The sequence below is a fragment of the Hemitrygon akajei genome, chromosome 21 (assembly GCF_048418815.1).
Source record: "Hemitrygon akajei chromosome 21, sHemAka1.3, whole genome shotgun sequence".
NCBI lineage: Eukaryota > Metazoa > Chordata > Chondrichthyes > Myliobatiformes > Dasyatidae > Hemitrygon > Hemitrygon akajei.
In genome coordinates this window covers 62,288,180-62,312,407 of record NC_133144.1, presented here as the reverse complement: position 1 = coordinate 62,312,407, position 24,228 = coordinate 62,288,180, and the positions used below count along the sequence as shown (strand labels likewise).

General features: G+C 39.9%; 1 protein-coding gene across 4 annotated transcripts in view; it reads right to left on the bottom strand.

Moving 5' to 3' along the window:
* Nucleotides 1–4,058: 4,058 nt before the first annotated feature.
* Nucleotides 4,059–24,228, bottom strand: part of chata (choline O-acetyltransferase a) — a 108,019-nt gene continuing 87,849 nt past the window's right edge. For all 4 annotated transcript variants that reach the window (XM_073025583.1, XM_073025580.1, XM_073025582.1 and 1 more), the window contains exons 13-15: nucleotides 22,020–22,082; nucleotides 8,918–9,055; nucleotides 4,059–6,472 (exon numbers count right to left, since the gene is read on the bottom strand). In XM_073025583.1, coding sequence (XP_072881684.1) covers nucleotides 6,209–6,472; nucleotides 8,918–9,055; nucleotides 22,020–22,082 — 465 coding nt within the window. In that variant the 3' untranslated portion in view covers nucleotides 4,059–6,208. The remainder of the gene's footprint in view (nucleotides 6,473–8,917; nucleotides 9,056–22,019; nucleotides 22,083–24,228) is intronic.

Genomic DNA, 24,228 nt, shown 5'->3' with positions numbered 1-24,228 from the left:
TGGAAGAAGGCACAAGCAGCGTGACCACCACACAACATCCTGGAGACTGAGGAAGGGTCTGTGGCTCCAATCGCCTTTATACCAGGGTCTGTGGGAGGAACCACAGGAGCAGTCAGCGGGGGGTGGGGGGGGGCATGTCCAGACAGGTATATGTAGTTCACCACAGGAAGTAGGTACAGAGGAGATGTCAGGGGTAAGTTTTTTACACAGAGAGTGGTGAGTGTGTGGAATGGGCTTCCAGTGGCGGTGGTGGAGGTGGAAATGCCAGGGTCTTTTAAGAGACTCCTGGATGGCTACATGGAGCTTAGAAAACTAGAGGACTATTTGTAAAGCCTAGGTAGTTCTAAGGTAGGGACATGTTCGGCACAGCTTTGTGGGCCGAAGGGCCTGTATTGTGCTGTAGGTTTTCTATGTTTCTATGTAACTGAAGAACTACTGGTACTTTTGCAGGTACATTCTTTAAACAAGGTAGCTGTACATGACCAAGCAACGACCTGACTCAACCATCCGGGCAGCATCCCAGTGATTACTCAGTGGTTTGTCAACAGGAGTTTGGAAAATGGGATGTGATCCACCGCAACCACTTTGGTGAAATTTCTAAATTTCAAATGCAGTTGATTGGTCATTATTTTGACTTTCAAGAATCATACAAAATGCAGATGAATTACCTTGGCACCCAAGGTTAGCATAAAATCCAGTTCATTGTAGTTGCCGCTAACTGCAGTACCACAGCCCTGATGAAGGGTCTTAGCCCAGGATGTTGACTCTTTATTCAACATCCATTGACCTGTCAGCATTTTGTGTGTGTTGCTTTGGATTTCCAGCATCTACAGAATTTCTTGTGTTTGTGACCTGCAGAATCTCTTGTGTTTACAAATTAACTTAAAATTTGAGGTTTTCATCTTTTGTCTTCTGATATCCAGGTGCTAATACTCAATGTAATATCAATTTAAAATTATTTTTAATGTTCAATGTGCTGTGACTGTGGACAAAGTCACCAGAGAGACACTGAATATTGAATTGAATTGACTTTATTACTTACATCATTCATATACATCAGGAGTAAAAATCTTTGTTACATTTCCATCTAAATGTGTAATGTGCAATTTATAGTAATTTATAATTAATAGTATGTACAACAGGATAGTCAGCATGACATAGAAATACAGTTGTGTCAGTATGAATTAAGCATTCTGATGGCCTGGTTGAAGAAGCTGTCCTGGAGCTTGTTGGTCCTCGCTTTTATGCTGCAGTACCATTTCTCAGATGTAACAGCTGGAACAGTTTGTGGTTGGGGTGACTCGGGTCCCCAGTGATCCTCCAGGCCCTTTTTACACACCTGTTTTTGTAAATGTCCTGAATAGCGGGAAGTTCATCTCTACAGATGTGCTGGGCTGTCCACACCACTCTTTGCAGAGTCCTGCGATTGAGGGAGGTACAGTTCCCATACCAGGCAGTGATGCAGCCAGTCAGGATTCTCTCAGTTGTACCTCTATAGAAAGTTCTTAGGATTTGGGGGCCCATACCAAACTTCCTCAACCGTCTGAGGTGAAATAGGCGCTGTTGTGCCTGTTTCACCACACAGCTGGTATGTACAGACCACATGAGGTCCTCAGTGAAGTTTATGTCGAGAAACTTAAAGCTGTTCACCCTCTCAACCCAGATCCATTGATGTCAATAGCGGCTAGCCTGTCTCCATTCCTCCTGTAGTCCACAACCAGCTCTTTGTTTTTGCAACATTGAGATTGTTTTTTTGACCCCACTGTGTCAGGGTGATGACTTCTCTCTGTAGGCTGCCTCATTTTTATTTGAGATTAGGTCAATAAGTGTAGTGTCATCGGCAAATTTAATTAGCAGATTGCAGCTGTGCGTGGCGACACAATCATGGGTATACGGAGATATAGCTACAGTCATGCACATGCAGAGATCAAGTGAATGGGTGTTTCCTGGTTCGCAATCAACCCCAGTGGGCAGTTCCAGGAAGACTATTCCGAGCTACATTTTAAATTCAATCTACAATCCACATCAAATTTTAAGATTAGTTGCAGATGAGATTAATATTTGCTATATAGCCTAACTCCAGTACACACCCTAACACAGTGTTGAATATGGCAGATTTAGAAGGTCAGGTTTGGAATGGGTAAGAGAACATTCAACACAAACTCATTTTTAAGCCACTGAATTCCTTTGCTGTAATTGTTCAGGGGTATCATTCAGATTATCACATACGTAATTAACAAATTCACTGAATACTGAAGTGCCTAATTTGAAAAATACTTCAATAAATGGGAGAGATGAGAAAAGTTGTCAGAATGGAATGAATTAGGTTTCAGAATTTTGGAGTGTTGATCCTTACCAAGTCAGGGTCATTAGGCAAAATTTCAGGAAGTTATATTTTTTGAATTAGGGATCAATATCAGAGGGATTATAGAAGGGCAATAAATCAGCCATCATTGAATGGCGGAGCAGACTCGATGGGCCAAGTGACCTAATTCTTATGTCTTATGTCTTATAGTCTAATATTATCTATTCTGAAGGAAGGTTCTTGAAGCAACCTGGCCAGGCCTAAGCCCAAACCACAATTTCTATTTTTCTCATAGTCAGTCTTGTTGGCCTGTCTTAATAACCACCACAAAGGACTCAGTTGGCATTAAAAAACCTAATAAACAATTTGCTATTATAAATCAGATTAAACCTATGGTTGGGTTGTGTTGTTCTCTGATCTTGGCAATTCAGTTTGTTACATACTCACGTTTGAACACGGGACAGTGGGATGATGTAATAGTCTTGTGAGTGGGGTGATGTTATGTCACGTGATGGCATGTTCCAAATGGTATTTAAACCAAACCCGTGGTCTGTGACGCAGTTCTCATTTTTATCTTTGGTGCAATGTTGTTGTTGCCAGTTGGAGGTGTGGAAGCTCCACTGGTTTTGTTTGTTGCACGTTTATTTTTCCTTTACAGTCCAGTATCAGAGAGTGAAGGCATTACTGGAGTTATCCAAATTCAAAAGATTGGATAAAGTTAATGTCATTCCGCATTTTGGGGAATGATAGACCTTTTGCGAATCTTTGTTCAGGAATTGTGGCATGCACATTTGAGTTAAACCCCTGCAAGGTCGGGAAGGTTTGTGCAGTGACCACCCTCCAGTCAAAAGGTCAGTTCCTTTTATTTTCTCCTGATTTCTTCGAACAAGGCAATTCCTGGCTGTGATCGGCAGATTCGTCGTTACTTCGAAGGAATCGTTGTTTCAGGGAAGTCTCTCCTTAATGACTATAAATCACATGGACTTTTGAATTTACCACTTTAAGTCTGTGCTTGAATGAGAACTGATTAAGAACAGTTTCTACGTTTGACTGTTTGTTAGATATAGCCGCCTAACTGTTAACTTCTGGTTAAGTTAGTTGTTTGTTTACTTTTCTAGGTTTTGAGCAGAGGTTAATAAATCTCGGGATTTGTTTTAAACCCTGTCTCAGTTTCATATTCATTGCTGCTGCATTTGCAACAAGTTGCAAACGTTTTGTCACCATATGAGGAGACGTTGTCAGTGTGCTGTTCATGTGTGTCCTCTGAATGCCTGCCCTTTATATATTTATCAATCAGCTGACTGGTCACCATTTCCTCCCCACATGACAAATGTGTTTCCAAAAAGGCGATCACTCAGCTAATTGATAAGTATATAAAGATCAAGATTCAGAGAACACACAACAATCAACAGCGCACTGATGATGTCTCCTTGTATGGTGACAAAACATTACAAGTAAATTGCCAAAATCAGAGAACAACTCAACCCAACCACCAAACACCTGAGTTACACATCTTCTGGATTATTTCCAATAAACCGTGTTAACGCTGACTGAGTTTCTGTTGGAATTCTTAATTTTTTTTGTAGCAATTTATTTAAAAGCCAAGATCAAATAAATGGAACAGTATTTCAATATAACTCAGCATTTTTCCAATATACTTTATTGAAGAAAAGTCTGAACTAATTTCTAAGAAAAAAGCAAAGCCTTGCACTGTATTCATCATGCAGTTTTATTCCACAGAATTTTCTTCAGCAAAAATGAAATGATTTACTTCCCTCCTGCACGCATATTTTATCCAACAATCTATTCATCTTCTTTCATGCTAAATCCTTTCCACCATGTTTAAACAGTTCCTGGTTATTAAATGAAAATAAATAGTCATTTTTAATGGAAACAGACTAAAAAACTCAGTTTGCTTTGCTTTCTCCGTTCTCCTTCAGAATGGGCATGGTTAAGAATTTGCAGCAAAATTATTTTTATATCATTTGATTCCAATCTATCAGGATGGATGTTTTACCTCATAGTCTGTCACATAAATTAATGATTATTTGTTCAGAAGCTGTGAACAAGCTGTGAAGTCTTACCACCTATTGCAAACCTTTGTTATTCCCTTCATCTATCATTCTACATTTTAAGTCATTTGTTTCCACATTAAAAGCAGTCCATCACGGGAAAAGCCCTCCCAACCATCATCAGGGATCCTCACCACCCAGGCCATGCTCTCATCGTGCTGCTGCCATCAGGTAGAAGGTACAAGAGCCACAGGACTCGCACCAGTAGGTTCAAGAACAGTTACTACCCCTCAACCATCAGGCTCTTGAATAAAAAGGGATAACTACACTCACTTGCCCATCCCTTGAGATGTTCCCACAAACAATGACCTCACTTTGAAATACTCTTTATCTCATTAACTCATGTTCTCATTATTTATTGCCATTCACTTATATTTGCATTTGCAGTTTGTTGTCATCTGCACTCTGGTTGATCTTTCATTGATCCTGTTACAGTTACTATTCTATAGATTTATTGAGTATGCCCACAAAGACGACAAATCTTCTTCGAAATTTACTTCGACTTTGAATTTAGGAGCAAATAAAAGTATATGTTGGACACCAGGACCATTATATAGGTTTAACAACATTTATTTATATTATGTTGTTTGAAGAGATGAGGGAAGTGATTTTACTTTAGACACTGGACATGACAAACTGATCCCTAGTCTATTCCAAATTACACAAGGGAGGAAGCTTTTGGTGACTACAATACCTCCTCCCTGTTTTAACATTACTTTGTTAAACAACATGCACAATCGTTCCTGTAAAACTTCAGAGTACTTGGTCCATAGCACCAGTTCTAAACACCAAGGCAGCATTAGGAACAATATTTGGTAATGGACCACAATAAATAATCTTAAACATACACACGCACATACACACATACATACACACACAGACAATGATTTACATTCCAACTCATAAATAGATCATCAGAAAATATACAGTAATATAATTCCAAATACAACTTTCATCAGTTTCCAACATGAAATACAGTAGGACATTTCTTGAATTCTCCATAAAATACTTATAATTATTTTTCATTATATTTTGCAAAATAAGTATCTTTCATTGCATAATTATAATACTTTTAATAGGAGCAGATATCTTGATCTCTGAACAAAAATAATTCCATCTGATTGCTATTTGGATATACTATGCACCATTGACGTTCTACAATAATTATTTATGGAACTACACACAACAAATGTCAGGGTACCATAAGGAAGTTCAGACTATCAGTGCTGTTTTTGGAGGTACACTACAATTACTTGTACAAGAATGCTTTGTGTAAAATTTAAACCAGGATGTCTGAAACATTTACGACAAAGGCTGCAGTTTCCGATAACATCACATATTTTAGCACACCAACTTTACAATTTAATAAATAGAGAGACCATTTTACAATCAGCATGATGGAGACTTACTGTTTGGGATATAAAGCCTTCAGAAATAATGTACTGTAAATACAATATCACAAAAACAGGTTCATCAGTAAACAAAATGCAACCTGTCTATGAATAGCATCCATAACACCGAGATCATGGATGAGATGGCACAATATCAACACCAACTATTGAGAAAATATATTTGGCAGACCAGTCTATCAAGGGCTGATGTGCAGAACTTATATTTCTATTTTTCCACATCAATAGCACAGCAGAATAGACCGAAAGATATATTTGACTTCATTATAATGTCTTCTGATATCATGTGCAACTAGTAGTGGGTTAATATGCCACCAGATTACTTACAAGCTTCAAATTGATACCAATTTAATTAATTCTATTCTTTGGCATAGAGAAATGATCGTGTGAACATTTCACAGTACAACCCAATTTGCAAGCTTTTACTGGTGCGATTTTCTTCCATTCTGAACAATATTCCCCAGAAAGCTTTGCTTGGCACTGGTGTTACACTTAACACACAGGTCCTTCATCTCTTTAAAGCTTCTCTCCACGGATTTTGCAAACATGCTGGAAGAGGTTTCCTTGCAATTATTGAAGCTGGAGATGCAGAAGATAATATGATCGAAACGTGGATTGTAAGCAACACCATAACCATCTGGAACTACAGGCCCGTAAAACAGAAACCCATCCATTGTAGTTGGTACCTGCAGAGAAATGAAAATTGAGGTTTTATAGAGTCATGGAAATAAGCAAAAATCAAAGTTGAAAGTAAATTTATTATCACAGTACATATACACTTTATTAGATATACCTTCATACTTGTTCATCAATGCAAATATCCAATCAGTCAATCATGCAGACATGGTCAAGAGGTTCAGCTGATGTTCAGACCAAGAGGTTCAGAATAAGGAAGAAATGTGATCTAAGTGATTTTGACTGTGAAATGATTGTTGGTGCCAGGCACTGATTTGAGTATTTCAGAATTTGCTGATCTTCTGGGATTTTCACACACAACAACCTCCAGAGTTTACAGAGAATGGTGTGAAAAGAAATCTGACGAGCAGCAGATCTACAGGCAAATATGCCTTGTTTTGCAAAAAATAATGAAAAGTAACAAAGTATTTTATGGAGAATTCAAGAAATATATCATTGTATTTCTTGTTAGAAACAGATGAGAGAGGTCAGAGGAGAACAGCCATACTGATTCAAGGTGACAGGAAAGTGATTGATTTTTGATTATCTGGTCAGTGGGTCAATGGGAGCAATTCAAGAATGAGAACACAGGCAAAAGCATGTAGGAATCATGAAATGCTCCATTGTTTGTTCATCAACTCCTTTTACAGCTTCGATCCCTGGACCCTTGGCTTTACCCCATCAGAGACACCCCACCCTAACAAGCTGTTTTTGACTCCATCCCAGTACATAATGAAGGGTCTTTAACCTGTAATGTTGATCCTGTTTCTCTAGCCACACATGCTGCCTGACCTGCTGCGTATCATCAGCAGTTTCTGCTTGCAGAGCGCTACACCACAGGGCGGAACTTTAGATTTTGCAAATTAAATTAGTACTAATAATAAGGTACAGCAAAAGACTTTGCCCTGCATATAGTCTGGAAAATGGCATGTTTTTCATTGTACCTCATTATATGTGATAATAACAAACCATTTTCCAATTTGACTAAATACAGAAATACTCAACAAGTCAGGCCACATCTGTGACAAGAAATTGGTGGTTAGATTTTCAATATAACACACAGAACATTGAAGTTACTGCACACTACAGGACCTTCAACCCATGATGTTGTGCTGACCTTTTAAACTACTCTAAAATCAATGTAACACTTCGCTCCCACATACTACTCCATTTTCTATCATCCATGTGCTTATCTAAGAGAATCTTAAACGTCCTCAATATACCTGCCTGCACTCTTCACATACTTACCATTCTGTGTAAAAAAGAACTACCTCTGATATCCCTCTATAGTTTCCTCCAATCACCTTAAAATTATACCCTCTCATATTAGCCATTTCTGTCCCATGAAAATGTTGATGGCTGTCCACTCTATCTATACCTCTAATCATCCTGTACATTTCTATCAGGTCTTCTCTCATCCTTCTTCATTTCAAAGGGAAAAGCCCTAGATTACTCAACCTTTTCTCAGAAGACATGCTCTCTATTGCAGGCAGCATCCTGGTAAATCTCCTCTGCACCCTCTCTAAAGCTTCCACATCCTTCCAATAATGAGCCAATCAGAACTGAATACTCTCAACATGTCCATTTTTTTAAAGTTAACCACATAGAGACTTCTAGTCTGAAAAGGTAGTCTGCACACTTTTACATTCTTTGTTTCTGATACATAATACTGTGAGCACCATGGTAGCCTAGTGATTAGCCTGACACTATTACAGCTTGAGGCATTGGAGCTCACAGTTCAATCCCAGCATCCTCTGTAAGGAACCTCTGTACGCCCTCCCCGTGGAATGTGTGAGTTTTCTCTGCGTGCTCTGATTTCCCTCCAACAGGGGAAAGACGTACCAGGTAGGTTAGTTGGTCATTTGTAAATTGTCCCATGGCTAGGTCAGGGTTCTTGGTTCTTGGTCCTCAGTCCTCCAAAATATTCTGCATGGAATTTAAACTGAAGATGGCGGAGGGTGGATTTAAGAAGGAGATTTTTGAAGAAGAAGAAGAGCTGTCTTAAATTTAGTTGGGTTTGATTGTGTGACTATGGTAGGATGAAGATTATTCCATGCTTTAATTGTGCAGGGGAAGAATGAATTGCTGTACACATCTGACTTGGTAGTTAGTATTTCAAACTGAAATGAGTGCCCCCGTCTGCTCCTAATAGGTTTGGGTTTGGTGTGGGATTGGTCGTCTATGTCAAGCTGACCATTTAACATTTTGTAAAAACAGGTCAGGCGGTGTGCTTCACGTCTGTCTTGGAGAGAGTTCCACTTTAATGAATATAAAAGTTGGGTAACACTCGCTTCTCTCTCATAGGTATTTGTTGACCCTCAGTTAAACTGGCGTTGCCGAGGGTTGCTGTGCGGCGCAGGTCCAAGAGCTGGAAAAGTGAATACCGTGTTGTATCGCTAAATAAAAATAAAAACAAAATACAGTAGAACTTTTGACAATAACATGTAAACACTGACCTGGCTGGTGGAGAGGATAAAATTGTTACTCGTCAGGTACGTTTTATCGGTGAATAGTTTAGGTATATCCATTTGTAGTTCTTTTGCCATCTCCTGTAGTCCAAGTAAATGATTGTCAATTCCCATCCCTGTAATAGTCTGAAACGCAGACCAAAATAGAAAAACGATTATCTTATATGAATTTTTTTCAGATCTAAAATCAAGTGTTGAGAAAATGGGTCCAAAATGCTCAACAACAACAGGGCACAATATTGGCTGCTGTATAGAGTCCACCAGGTTAAGTAATTCAAATTGTGGCGTTCTTTATCCAGGGCAGACAAATTTAATGTCATGTGCACAAGAATAGTGAAGAACAGAGACAATGGAAAACTTGGTTTCAGCACAGTAACAATCTCGTAGATATGGACAACACATAGAACATCAGTTATACATAAATTTATACAAGAGAGTGAAGAAATAAATGATGGTGCGGAGCATGGCATTATTATATGCCATGATGTGGGCGATTATAGTCTAGGCAAATTTTTCTACATAAATGGTTTACCATTGCCTCTGGACAGTGTCTTTATCAGATGGGTGACCCCAGCCATTATCAATACTCTTCAGAGATTGTCTGCTTGGCATCAGTGGTTGCATAACCAGGGCTTGTGATATGGACCGGCTGCTCATATGACCATCCACCAGCTGCTTCCATGGCTTCATGTGACCCCGATTGGAGGCAGAGGAGGTGGAACGAAGCAGGTGCTACACCTTGCCCAAGGGTGACCTGCAGGCGAACAGAGGGAAGGAGCTCCTTACACCTCCTTTGGTAGAGACATATCTCCACCCCACCGCCCTAAACAAGGCATTAGTGCAAAAATAAATGCACAATCAGAGACAAGTCCTTGGCTGTACAAGAGGTGATATGTACTGTTCTGTTGCTGAAGGAGGATTAGGATATTTGTCAGGTTTGTGAAGGCAATCAGGCAGTCTAATAACTACCAGAGCTCCATAATTCAAGTGGTTAACTCAGCAATGTAAAATGTCTTCTAGCATGCAATAAAAATGAATTTTTTCTCTGTAAGTTTGGAGAAGGGAGAAAAATGAGCATATTCCAACTCCAGACAGAGAAGCAGTTTCAGCGACAGGTTACTATCGATGCAATGCTCCTCAGACAGGATGAAGAGGTCAATACTCCCCAATGCCATTAGGCTTTACAATTCTACCGCCAGGACTTAAGAACTTTTTAAAGCTATTAGTAATGCTTTTTGAGATGGTGATTTAGATGCATATCACATTTTTTTTTACTGAGTTAAGTATTGTATGTAATTAGTTTTGCTACAACAAGTGTATGGGACATTGGAAAAAAGTTGAATTTCCCCATGGGGATGAATAAAGTATCTATCTATCTATCTATCTATCTTCTGGAACCTATGAATGGGGAATGTGTAATCCCTTTGCACACGGACGTAATGGGCAACTTACACTCGGTGGCCACTTTACTGGGTACAGATGTGGAACCCAGTGTGGTCTTCTGCTACTGTAGTTCATCCACTTCAAAGTTCAACATGTTGTGCATTCAGAGATGCCCTCCTGCACACCACTATTGTAGTAGTTGGTTATTTGAGTCACTGTCACCTTCCTGTCAGTTTGAACCTGTCTGACCTCTCTCATTGACAAGGTGGTTTTGTTTTTTCACTTTTTCACACCAGTCTCTGTAAACTCTAGAGACTGTTGTGCATGAAAATCCCAGGAGATCAGCAGCTACTGAGATACTCAAACCACCCCGTCTGGCACCATGGTCAAAGACTACACTTCTTCCCCATTCTGATGTTTGGCTGAACCACAACTAAACCTCTTGAACATGTCTGCATGTTTTTATGTATTGAATTTATGCCATATAATTGGCTGATCAGATATTTGCATTAACAACATGTGTATACAGATGCACCTAATAGGGTGGCCATAGAGTGTGTGTTTCTATCTCATCGATAGCTGAACTTCTTCTTTCCCTGTCATTATCCCACTACCTGCCTTATAACATCTCCAAACTGTACACTGGAACATCATCTGGGATGTTTTCAAAACACAGGGCCAACACAAGCAGATTTGTAAGGCAGTCGATACCATGCATCAATCTTACAATAAGAAATGAATCTGCAGAGTTTTTTGACAAGAAAATAAATCAAAGTACAGAATTCCTCATGCTATTAATCTTCAGATGGAATGAATAAACAATTCAAAACAACAATCAGTATTTGTACATTTGGAGTATTGTGTGCAGTTTTGGTCACCTAATTACAGGAAGGATATTAATAAGGTTGAAAGAGTGCAGAGAAGGTTTACAAGGATGTTGCCGGGACTTGAGAAACTGAGTTGCAGAGAAATGTTGAATAGGTTGGGACCTTATTCCCTGGAGCATAGAAGAATGAGTGGAGACTTGATAGAGGTATATAAAATTATGATGGGTATAGATAGAGTGAATGCAAGCAGGCTTTTTATACTGAGGCAAGGGGAGAAAAAAACCAGAGGACATGGGTTAAGGGTGAAGGGGGAAAAGTTTAAAGGGAACATGGGGGGGGGGGGCTTCTTCACACAGAGCGTGGTGGGAGTGTGGAATGAGCTGCCAGATGAAGTGGTGAATGCAGGCTCACTTTAAACGTTTAAGAAAAACTTGGACAGGTACATGGATGAGAGGTGTATGGAGGGATATGGGCCAGGTGCAGGTCAGTGGGACTAGGCAGAAAAATGGTTTGGCACAGCCAAGAAGGGCCAAAAGGCCTGTTTCCGTGCTGTAATGTTCTATGGTTCTATGTCCAGTATTTATTCCAGTATATATTTTCAGTACACTTTCAAGCTCTTCTTTCAAGTATTGATTCTTTTTCTCTCCCCTCAGATACTGCCCAAGTCTTTCCATCATTTTCTGTTTTTAATTTATTTCAGATTTCCGGCATTCATAGTACTTGCTTTTGTTTTTGGTCTGGTATTTATTTAAAACAAATATAGCTGCGGATGCTGGAACCTGCAACCAACACCAAGGTGCTGGAAGAATGCACACAAAATGCTAGAGGACCTCAGCAGGTCAGGCAGCATCTACGGAGGAGAATAAGCAATCAGCATTTTGGGCCAAGACCCTTCATCAGGACTTCTTTATTCAGAACCAAGCAAGTTTAATGTCATATCCACAACAGGTACAATGAAAAACTTGCTTTCAGCACCATCACAAGCACAGAGATATAAACAACACACTGAATATTAGTCATACGTAAATTATACAAAGCAGTGAATAAAAATAATAAATGCAGAGACAAGTGAACTCAGCCCATGTAGTGGCTTCTGTGGGAATGTTAATTGGTTTTCTTTCCATAGATGCTACTTGACTGGCTGAGTTCAACCAGTATTTCTGTTTTTTTTTATTTGTTTTTTTAATTTATTCACTATTTAGCCAGATGGTGTTGAATATTGTAGTCTCATTTATGTAAAATTTTCCAGGTGCTTCACAAGAGACAGAAGCTAAAAGAGGCACAGAGAGGACAGAAACACTGAAAGAGTGATCCACAGCTTTTCCACAGATGAGGGATGGAAAAAAAAAGTTCAAGGTTCCAAGTAAATTTACTATCGAAGCATGTATATGTCACCATATACTACACTGTGATTCATTTTCAAGCCTTAAAAACAGGGAGTAGAAAGTTATAATTCAAGATGATTTTAAAAATCTTAAATAATAAGGAAAAATAATCATAAACACAAGAGACTCTGGAGATGTTGGAAATCCTGATGAATGGTCTTTGTCTGAATTGACTCTCCATTGGTGCTGCCTGACCTGTTGAATTCCTCCGGCATGTTGTGTGTGTATAACTCAGGCAAATAATCATCTGTATTGTTTCTTAGAAGAGCTGTTTATGTTTTTAAGGGCAATTATGTTCTGCTTTCTTTATGTAGGGATGGAATTTGTTGCAACATTTTCGAGAAATGTTATACTTCACAAACAAGTTTAAACTGTTTGATAAAGTTGTTGCGATGATGATTTAACTAACAGTAGATGAGAGTACTCTGGAAAAGTAAAAAACATAGTAGTATTTAAGCTCCTCCATTCCCTGTTCCTCTCACATCAAGTATAATGCATGTACTGAGACTTCATCAGAAACAAGAGAAAATCTGCAGATGCTGGAAATCCAAGCAACACACACAAAGTGGTGGAGGAACTCAGCAGGCCAGGCAGCATCTATTGCAAAAAAGTAAACAGTCGACATTTCAGGCTGAGATCCTTCCTCAGGGCTCATGAATGGTCCTGATGAAGAGTCTTGGCCCAAAATGTTGACTATTTACTCTTTTCCATAGATGTTGCCTGGCCTGCTGACTTCCTCCAGCATTTTGTGTGTGTCACTGAGTCTTCATATGGTGCCTTATGAAGGTACACTGTACAGAAATGGCTTGGCTTTCAAGATTTTAGTGAAAGGATGTCCCTTGAGAACAGAGATGAAGAGGAATTTCTTTAGCCAGATGGTGGAGTACCTGTGGAAATCATTGTGAAGGATTGCTGTGGAGGCTAAGTCATTGTGTGTATTTAAATGGGAGGTTGACAGGTACTTCATTAGTAAGAGTATGAGCCATTGATCTGTTTTCTGTCTGTCTGCTTATTTTGTGTTGCACATTTACATATGGTGATTTGTCATATGGGTTGGGGTGTGATAGAAGCAAATGAGTATAGTTACATATTCGCACTTTGACTTTGTCTAGTTGAGAGGGAATGAGTGGGAGAGATAGTTTTGTTGACTGCTTATTTCGCTTATTTTGTTAATTTGAATGCTAATTATTCTTATTTTGCTACATTGCTAATTTCAGTTTTGTTTGTTTTGTATCACTATAAGATCATTTGTCTTTACTAGTTTTATAATAAAGGATCAAATGTACTTTTTTAACTTTAAAAAAGGGAGTAGAAAGTTATAATTCAAGGTAATTTTAAAAATCTTAAATAATAAGGAAAAATAATCATAGACACAAGAGATTCTGGAGATGTTGGAAATCCTGATGAATGGTCTTTGTCTGAAATGACTCTCCATTGGTGCTGCCTGAACTGTTGAATTCCTCCAGCATTTTAGGCAAATAATTATCTGTTTTGTTATTTTGGAAGCGTGTCATATAGTGTCAACTCACGTATTCAGTCTCTCAGTGGTTTTGGTTTGTTTTCAAATAACTGCTAACAGGAAGGGTGTCAAGGGTAATGGCAGAGCCAACTCGATGAGCTGAATGGTCTAATACTGCTTCTATGTTTTACAGAATGAGAAGAGATATATCTGAACTCAGGAGATAGTAAGTAACGGTCAAAGATTATAAAGTCACAGAAATATACATCGTGTAAACAGGCCCTTCAGTCCTCTGAGTCCATTACAAACAATAACCAACCATTTGCATAAGATCATAAGTGACGTCCCTCTATTCATCTACTGTGCCTTCTAGTTCTAGACTCCCCCCACTATAGGAAGCATCCTCTCCACATCCACTCTATCTAGTTCTATATCATGTGAGTTCTATTTTAATCTCATTTTTAAAAATTCTTCCAACATTTGCAAGAGATTCTACCAGACACATACACACCACCAGCAATTCACAGTGGCCAATTAACCTATCAACCTGCTCGCCTTTGGGACCTGGGAGTGTAGCTGGAGACAAGATACCAATTATCACACCAGGTTCAGGGATGAACACTGGCCGGAAAGAGATGTTGGAAATGACAGAACAGAGGGCACAATGGAGGAAGGTCACAAGATAAATGTTTGGTCTGTTTCAATGTGAGGAAGTCAGGTTATGCTGAGGTAGCCCTGTGAACCATGCCAATATAAATTATTCTGCTGTGAGCCATACAGAAAACAGATGTTTTGAGACTGTCATTCTGTGAACAAAACACATTTGATGAATTGTGAAGCACAGGCAACTGCTCACAATTAAGGAGCTCTCCGGCTGATAAGAAAATATATGCTCTTGCTTTCCCCATCAACATTGATAGGGTCCAGATCTACATTAAAGATGGAACTGAAGAAAGGAAATAGATGCGTCTTTGTTCAGTCCTTGAATAAATGACAGCTTGAGTGATAGACTTCATAATTGTGAACTGGGATGAGAAAAAAGAAAAGCTGAATCAGATTCAGGTTTATTATCACTGACATATGGCTTGAAATTTGTTGTTTTGTGACAGGTACAGTGCAAGACATAAAAAAATTACCGCAAGCTACAATAAAAATTAAATAAATAGTGCGGTAATGTTCATGAGTTTATGGACCATTCAGAAATCAGATGGTGGAGGGTAAGAAGCTGTCCCTAAAGCATTGAGTGTCCACAAACATTTTAGGACCAGTTTCGTCCCCTCTGATACTCCTGTCCCTCCTCTCTGATGGTACTAATGAGAAGAGGGCATGTCTGGGATGGTGTGCCTTAATATTATATAAAAATATGATAAGTTACAATGAGAATTATATTTTAAAGTTTAAATATGTAGTGCTAAAGAGAGCAAAGTAGCAGAGGGATGTTCATGGTTCATGGACTGATGATAAAGCTGACAGCAAGTAGGGGGAAGCTGTTTCTAAAACACTGAGTGTGGGTCTTCAGGCTCTTGTATCTCGTCTCTGATGGTAGTAACAAGAAGCGGGCATGTCCAGGATGGTGAAGTTCCCTAATGGTTAATGCCATCTTCTTGAAGATGTCCTCAACGGTGGGGCGGCTTGGGCCTCTCCACCATCCTTCAGAAAATTTCCGAAGAAAATTGGAAGTAAAATCAAATAAGAGAAGGGCTATCTGAGAAACTAACAGCGAACAAATAATTTCAAGATGGAGTCTTAGTTCAGGAATGAACAGTTCTGCTGGAATGAGTGTGGCCAGTTGTATCTCACACAGATGGTATTTAAGTTCAGGTGTGAGTCTTGTGATTTAATATAAAAAGTGATAAGCCGGAACAGTAAAAGTTAGTGGTGTGCATGTATAAGAAAGTTGAATGGTAATAAAAGTTAAGTTGTACTAAACCTTGTTTTTGTTTGACATGTCTCTTGATACCGTTACTTACTGCCTGTTACACCACTGTCATTTAGGGCAGCAATTAAGGTCTCCCGTCTCTATCTGTATAGAAGGTTTCTTCATTCTGTTTCTGTAACAATTGGTTTTTGATCAGTCAGCATTGTTAGCCCTGAGCTGAACCTCAGAACCTGGAAGATCAGTGGACTCTACCCTTTGACCTGTTTGGCATGGGTGACCTGCCAAGAACCAAAGCACAAGGCCCTGATTCCAGCCAACATGGCTCTCCAGATTCTCTCCAGATTCCACCAATCACATTACATATTCACGGCAATTTACATTGAGGCATACAAGTCTCCAAACCCTATGACAAGGTTGTGATCCTCTGGGAGGGTCACTCGTAGGGTGAACAGGAGAAAACCGGACCACCCGGAGGAATCCCACATGGTCACGGGGAGAATTTGAAAACTCCACCTAGATTGGACCTGGGTCCTTGATGCTGTGAGGCAGTACCGGGACATGGTATGTTCAGTTTTGAGGCATGCTGCAGTTTAAGCCCGCGACGCTGTCTTTGTGGAGTTTACATGTACCCTGTAACCATGTGAATTTCTTCTAGCTGCTCTTCCCATATCCCCAAGACTTGTGGGTTGGTAGATTAATTGGCCAGAGTAAATTGCCGTGAGTATGTAGTGTGATCAGTGGGATCTGCAGAGAAGCAGGTAATTGATGGAAATGTAGGGTTGATAAAATTGAACCAATATAAATGTGTGTTGAAAGGAGCATGTCAAAGTCATAGAAAATTACAGCACAGAAACAGGCCTTTTGGCCCATCTAGTCCATGCAGAATCATTTAAAGTGCCCAGTCCCATCGACCTGCACCTGAACTATAGCCTTCCATTGTCCTGCTGAATGATTATGACTGTATACTTTTGAACAAAAGGAGAATCAAGACTTAAGGGGATCGTGTTCATGTGGAGCTGAGTCCAAAGCTGAAATCCATCATGATCTCATTGATTGATGATGCAAGATTGAGGGATCAGAAGTGGAGAGAGTGAGCAACTTCAAGTTCCTGGGTCTCAATATCTCTGAGAGGCTGACCATGATCCAACATATTGATACAGCTACAAAGAAGGCAAGACAGCAGCTATATTTCATTAGGAGTTTGAGGAGATTTGGTGTCTCACCAAAAACACTCGAAAATTTCTATAGATGTTCCAAAGAGAATATTCTGACTGGTGGCATCACTGTCTAGTATGGGGTCAGGGATAGGCTACTGCACAGGATCAAAGTAAGCTACAGAGTTGTACAATTAGTCAGTTCCATCACAAGCACTAGTCTCTGTAGTATCAAGGAGCAGTGCCTCAGAGAGGCAGCATCCATCATTAAGGTTCTCCACCACTCAGGACATGTCCTTTTCTCATTTTTCTTCTTCTTCTTCTCTTCTTCGGCTGTCCATTGATTCGATGTTGACTGTGCTGAGAGTTTAGTCTCTGCAGGCACGTTCATGGGCCACAAGACCAGCATTGGATCGGCACTGTCTCCCACATCAGTTGCATTTGTGATTTGACTGGTCTAACACTGAATGTCTGCATTCATGATCTGCTTCATATTTCTTCTGCCTTTTCTCCTTGATAGCTGGGATTGACTTCTTGACAATGCAGCGCCAACTTCTTCTGTCCAAAGCATCTTTCTCCCAGGTGTTGACATTCATGTCAGTGTTCTTCATATGGAGCTTGAGCACATCTTTGTAGCGCAGCTTCTGACCACCATGCTTCCTCTTTCCTTCATGTAGCTCACCACAGAAAACAGCTTTGGATAAATGATCATCGCTCATTCTTGTGACATGACCAGTCCAACGCAGCTGAGAATCTGTGATAAGTGATTCTGCACTGACTGTCCCAGCACGTTTGAGCACCTCCACATCTGGTACCCTCTCTTGCTGCTTGATGAGTAATATTTGGTGTAATTGCCTGAGTTGTGTCTTGGTCAATTTCTTGATGTGCTTCTGATACAATGTCATCGCTCCGTTGAATAAAGCACAGATGGTAAAACAGCTGTGTTATACACTTAGACCTTTTCTCATTGCTACCATCAAGAAGGAGGAACAGAAGCCTGAACAGGTTCTTCATCTCTGTCATCTGATTTCTGAATGGACAGTGAACCCATGAACACTTGCTTCACCACTATTTTATTTCCTATTTTTTGCTCTATATATAATATATATCTATATATTTAGAGTAATTCACGGTTTTCTTTTTCCCTATTATCATTGTACTTCTGTCACAAAGTTAACAAATATCACGACATGTGCTGGTAATATTAAATCTGATTCTGAAAAGAAGGAACCTTTCCCTGGCCTTCATGTTAAGTTCACTCCACCCTATACTTTTCTTTAATTTAGAGATACAGCACAGTAACAGGCCCTTCTGGCACTGCCCAATTATACCCACGTGACTGATTAACCTATTAATCTATATGTGTTTGGAACCTTCCAGCCAACTGTTCAGATATCCCATGAGGATGCAAAGGGTCTGACAACTTCTTCCCCCCTCCAAATTAATTACAATAAAAAGACTCTGATTTCAAACGCAGTTTCACTGGCTTTAATAACTGCTTCAGTTCAATTGCTGTTAATAGAACATGGGACATAGAAATCTATAGCACATTACAGGCCCTTCAGCCCACAATGTTGTGCTGACCATGTAACCTACTCTAGAAACTGCCTAGAATTTCCCTAGTGCACAGCCCTCTAGTTTTCTAAGCTCCATGTACCTATCCAAGAAGCTCTTAGAAGATCCTACTGTATCCGCTTCCACCACCACTGCCGGCGGTGCATTCCACGCACCCACCACTCTCTCTGTGAAAATCTTACCCCTGACACCCCCTCGGTACCTGTTTCCAAGCACCTTAAAACTACGCCCTCTCGTGTTAGCCATTTCAGCCCTGGCAAAAAACCTCTGACTTTCCACACGATCAATGCCCCTCATCATCTTATACACCTCTATCAGGTCACCTTTCATCCTCCGTCGCTCCAAGGAGAAAAGGCCAAGTACACTCAACCTATTCTCATAAGGTACATCCTCCAATCCAGGCAACATCCTTGTAAATCTCCTCTGCACTCTCTCTATAGTATCCATGTCCTTCCTGTAGTGAGCTGACCAGAACTGAACCCAATACTCCAAGTGGGGTCTGACCAAGGTCTTATATTATCTATATAATGTTACATTATTATTGAAAGTTGAATGGATCCAGACCTGGTGCTTGAGCACAGAGACAGTAAGGAAAGCAGTGCTGAGGCAGATGGGATGATTGATGAGGTACTGACAGCACTTGGATGAAAGTGAGAGTGAGAGCACCACATTAGTAATTAATACCATTACAGCATAAGACATAGAAGCAAAATTAGGCCATTCAGACCATCGAGTCTGCTCTGCCATTCCATCATGGCTGATTTATTAACAAGAGAGAATCTGCTGATGCTGGAAGTCCAAGCAACACACACAAAATGCTGGAGGAACTCAGCAGGCCAGGCAGCATCTATGGAAAAAATTATATTCAACGGTTTGGGCCGAGAGCCTTCACCAGGACCAATTTATTAACCCTTTCTCTAGTCTTAGTCCACACCCTCACTTCCCCCACTATATGAAACATTCTCTCCATGTCCATTCTATCTAGGCCTTTCAATAATCGATAGGTTTCAATGAGATTCCCCTTGTTCTTCTAAACTCCAGTGAGTACAGGCCCGGAGCAATCACTAGCTCCTCATACATTAAGCCTGTTATTAGGAAGGCAAATGAAATGGATTGGAATACATACAATGGAGAAGCTGAGAGAATGAGGAGAACCTAGAACCAGCGAGCATTCTCTCAGGGTAAGTGGTCTACTGGTTATTTATTTATTTATTGAGATACAGCATGGAATAGGCCTTCTGGCCTTTCCCTTTGAGTCGTACTGCTCAGCAACCCACAATTTAACCCTAGCCTAGTCATGGAACAATTTACAATGATCAATTAAAATGACATCTTTGAACTGTGTGAGGAAACCAGTGCACCTGGAGGAAACCCACACGGGGAATGTACAAACTCCTTACAGACAGCGGCAGGAATTGAACTCAGGTTGTTGGTATTGCAAAGCGTTGTGCTAACCACTACACTACCATACCAGTGCTTAAAGAAGAACGTAGAACATCACAGCACAGTGTAGGTCCTTTGACCCATGACGTGCCTACCTAAGAGTCTCTTATATGCCTCTATCACCATGACTGGCAGTGTGTCGCACGCACCCATCACTTACTTTGTAGAAAAATAAATTATCCCCTTATACTTTCTTCCAATCACCTTAAAGTTATGCACCCTCATATTAGCCAAAATTGGGTGAAACTTCTTCCCTTAAAACAGGGGTTTGCAATCTGAGTCCAAAGACCCCTTGCCTAATGGTATTGGTTCATGGCATAAAAAAGGTTGGGGACCCCTGCCTTAAAGTTATTGATAGTGTTTATTGATGTCACAAGTACCAAGATCCAGTGCAAAAACTTGTCTTGCATTCAGTTCACACAGATCAAATCATATAACCATATAACAATTACAGCACAGAAACAGGCCATCTCGGCCCTTCTAGTCCGTGCCGATTGCTTACTCTCACCTAATCCCACTGACCCGCACTCAGCCCATAACCCTCCAATCCTTTCCTGTCCATATACCTATCCAATTTTGCTTTAAATGACAATACCGAACCTGCCTCTACCACTTCTACTGGAATCATCGCACAGTTCACTGAGCTAGAATAAGGTAAAACAGTAACATTGCAGAATAAAGTGTAAAAGCTACTGAAAAAGTGCAGTGTAGGTACAAGATAAAGTGCAAGATCATAATGAGATAGATAGTGAGGTCAAGAGTTCACCTTATTGTGAATCATTGGAATTCTCTATATCAGACAGCTGTGGGGACTGAGTCATTACAGATATTGAAGTCCAAGACTGATGGATTTCTGGTCCTCCAGAGTAGTCAAAGGAAGTGTGAAAGAGTCAGAAGGCCATAATCAGATCAGCCACAATTTCACTGGAAGAGCTGTAGGCTCAAGGTGTCTCTGGCTATCTCTGCTCCTATTTCTTATGAATATGTAAAAGTTAGGGCCCTTTTGTTGGTATCAGAAATATTGGAAATCGGAAATAAAGTTAGGTAATACTGAAGCCATCTAATGGGCTCAATTAAGAAGTGAAAGGTGAAAGACTATGGACAAACGCCAACAAAAGGTTGAAAGTTAAGTATTAAAGCTAATTCAAAGGCAACACGAGTGAATCTGCAGATGCTGGAAATAAATAAAAATACAAAATGCTGGCAGAACTCAGCAGGCCAGACAGCATCTATGGGAGGAGGTAGTGACGACGTTTCGGGCTGAAACCCTTCATCAGGAGTGAAGTAACATGGGATGGTCGAGGGGGCTGCATTTCTTTCAGTCATTCAGTACACTCCCCGTACTGAGGGACACAGTCATTGTGAGGAGAGTAAGCCTTCCAACTGAACTATTTCCATTGTGCTAATGTCCTTTGTTGGTGATGCAAGTGATGGAGAAATCTTTCCAAAGGGCCTTTTGTGATGATAGAACATTTTAATTTGAAGAACATATGTAGCTCTTCCAACATTTCCTTCCTTTGGAATCAAGTCAAACTTATCATTCTGTTTTGTTTCCAATGGGTGACAACCTATAACCATGACTGTCAAAGATTTGAATTATTACTGGTAACTGGATCTCACATTTTCTGACCCTAAATTATACACGCCTTAAAACAGATTCATCATTGAATATAAAACTGCTGAGCCTTAATAAACTGAAACTTTGGCACAGCAGCGAGTCCTACTCTGGTGATATTATTTTAAAATATGGATTTCTTTTTCCTTGCTGTCAGATCATAAATAACATCGTTGCTTTCCTGTTGTAGGATGATATGAAAATTCAAAACTGGAAGATAATTTATTGAACAGCTCATGAAAGTACTTTGCTCCACTTACTGCTTCAGTGTTAATGTAGCTAATTAATTAATTAAACCATTAAAGATTTAATCAATAAAACTTTTTAATTTGCTAATGCAGCATTTAAAATTGAAATTATTTCCACTTACTCGAACAGTATAATTGACCTGTGCATTGATTGCGGCCCAGAGAAGCTCCATCTTCTTTGAGTCCTGAATTGAAAGGAAGGTAAGTTCCATACATCAGATAGTTTTACATAGAAGTGTACAATGCAACACCTCATCTCCCACCCCCCATGCCACCTACTTAGACATGCAATATTTCTCCCATACAATAGCACGCACAGTCTCACTCCTGCTTGTAGTTCATTAATTCACATTGTGTTGCTCATTCAGCTTTGCGGTGGTGTATAAATATTAAGCTATTCTCTCACATGCTCACATTTTTCACATGCCTGTTATGTATTTAATATTTCAGTAATATTTGAGTAATAGTGTAAAAATATTGTTTGATTAAACACTCTGTCTTTCTTTACATGATTCATTATGAGTTATATTTAAGAGGTACATGAACAGCATACATTATCACACAAGCACGTCATCTGTGAGTGCCTCACTAAAGTCAAGAAACTAGGCAGACATGTTTTCCTGGGCTCCTATGTTCCTCTTTCAATTAATTTCTGGAGTTACAAAATATAACAGTGCCCAACTGAAACAAGTACTGGAATTCATTTTAAAAACTAATTAAATCATTGGACATGGAGTAAGACCAACGTTAGGAGTATCACACACAAAATGCTGGAGGAACTCAACAGGCCAGGCAGCATCTATGGAGAGGAATAAGCAGTCAACATTTTGGGCCAAGACCTTCATTGTGCATTTAATATTTCAATAACATATAAGTATTCTTGTTTGTTTAACTAATTAATTATGGGTTATATGTAAAAATACGTGAACTACACACATCATCACGCTACCATGTGATACGTGCATGCCTCACTGAATGCCAACCTGAACCGGACCTATATTCCTAGACTCCTGTGTCTCATTGAATTAATTTAATGTTTTGAAGTTACAAAACATAACAACCTTTCATCAGGACATATCAAGATTTGGAGTATTGTATGCCGTTCTGGTTGCCTCGTTGTAGGAAAGATGAGCAGAGGGTGCAGAAGAGGTTCACCAGGATGCCACCTGGATTGGAGTACATTAGCTTTTACGAGGGGTGATTGATATGTTTGTGGCCTAAGGTAGAAGGAGTCAATTCTAGAAAACCTAGCACATTTATTTTTCAACATAGTCCCCTCCTACATTTACACACTTAGTCCAGCGATTGTGGAGCATACGGATCTTGGACCTCCAGAAAGTGTCCACAGCAGGGGTGATTGATAAGTTCGTGGCTTAAGGTAGAAGGAGATGAGTCAACCAGCTCTCATTACATGCACATGCAGGGCAACTCTTTGAGTGATTATGCAGAAAGGTTGAAGTTAATAGCTCATCAGTTAATAATTCATCAAGGGTGATTGATAAGTTTGTGGCCTAAGGGAGAAGAAGATGTTATTAACTTCAAATTTTCTCTATAATCGCTCAAAGAGTTGACCTACATGTGCATGTAACGAGAGCTGTGTAACTTATCTCCTTCTACCTTAGGCCACGAACTTATCAATCACCCATCTGTGGACGCTTTCTGGAGGTCCAAGATCCGTATGCTCCACGACAGCTGGACTAGGTGTGTAAATGTAGGAGGGGACTATGTTGAAAAATAAATGTGCTGGGGTTTCTAAAATTGACTTCTTCTACCTTAGGCCTCAAAGTTATCAATCACCCCTCGTAAGACAGGTTGGACTGTTTTCATGGGTTGTTGTGTATAAATCATGAGAGACACAAATAGAGTAGATAAGAGACCTTTTCCTTGGGCAGCAATATCAAATACACAAGGCTTCGACTTAAGGGGACAAGCTAAACAAAGATGTGCAAAGCAAAAATTTTTTTACAGCAAGTATTAGGTGCCTAAAACATGCTGTGAAGGGAGGTGGTAACTGCAGATACAATAGCAACATTCAGATAGGCACATGGAAGGTGGGGAATTCATTGCCACATACATCTATGGAGGGTAAATCATTGGGTGTATTTAAAGTGAAGGTTGATAGGTTCTTGATTAGTAAGCATTACTTGGAGAAGGCAGGAGAATGATTGTCTCAGAAGGATTTTAATAAATCAGCCATGACGGAATGGCGGTGTAGACTCAGTGGGCTGAATGGCCTAATTCTGCTCCCATGTTTTATGGTGCAGAGTGAAATAAACCTTGCGTAGGCAGATGGGATAAGTTCAATTTGGCAACTTGATTGGTGAAGATATT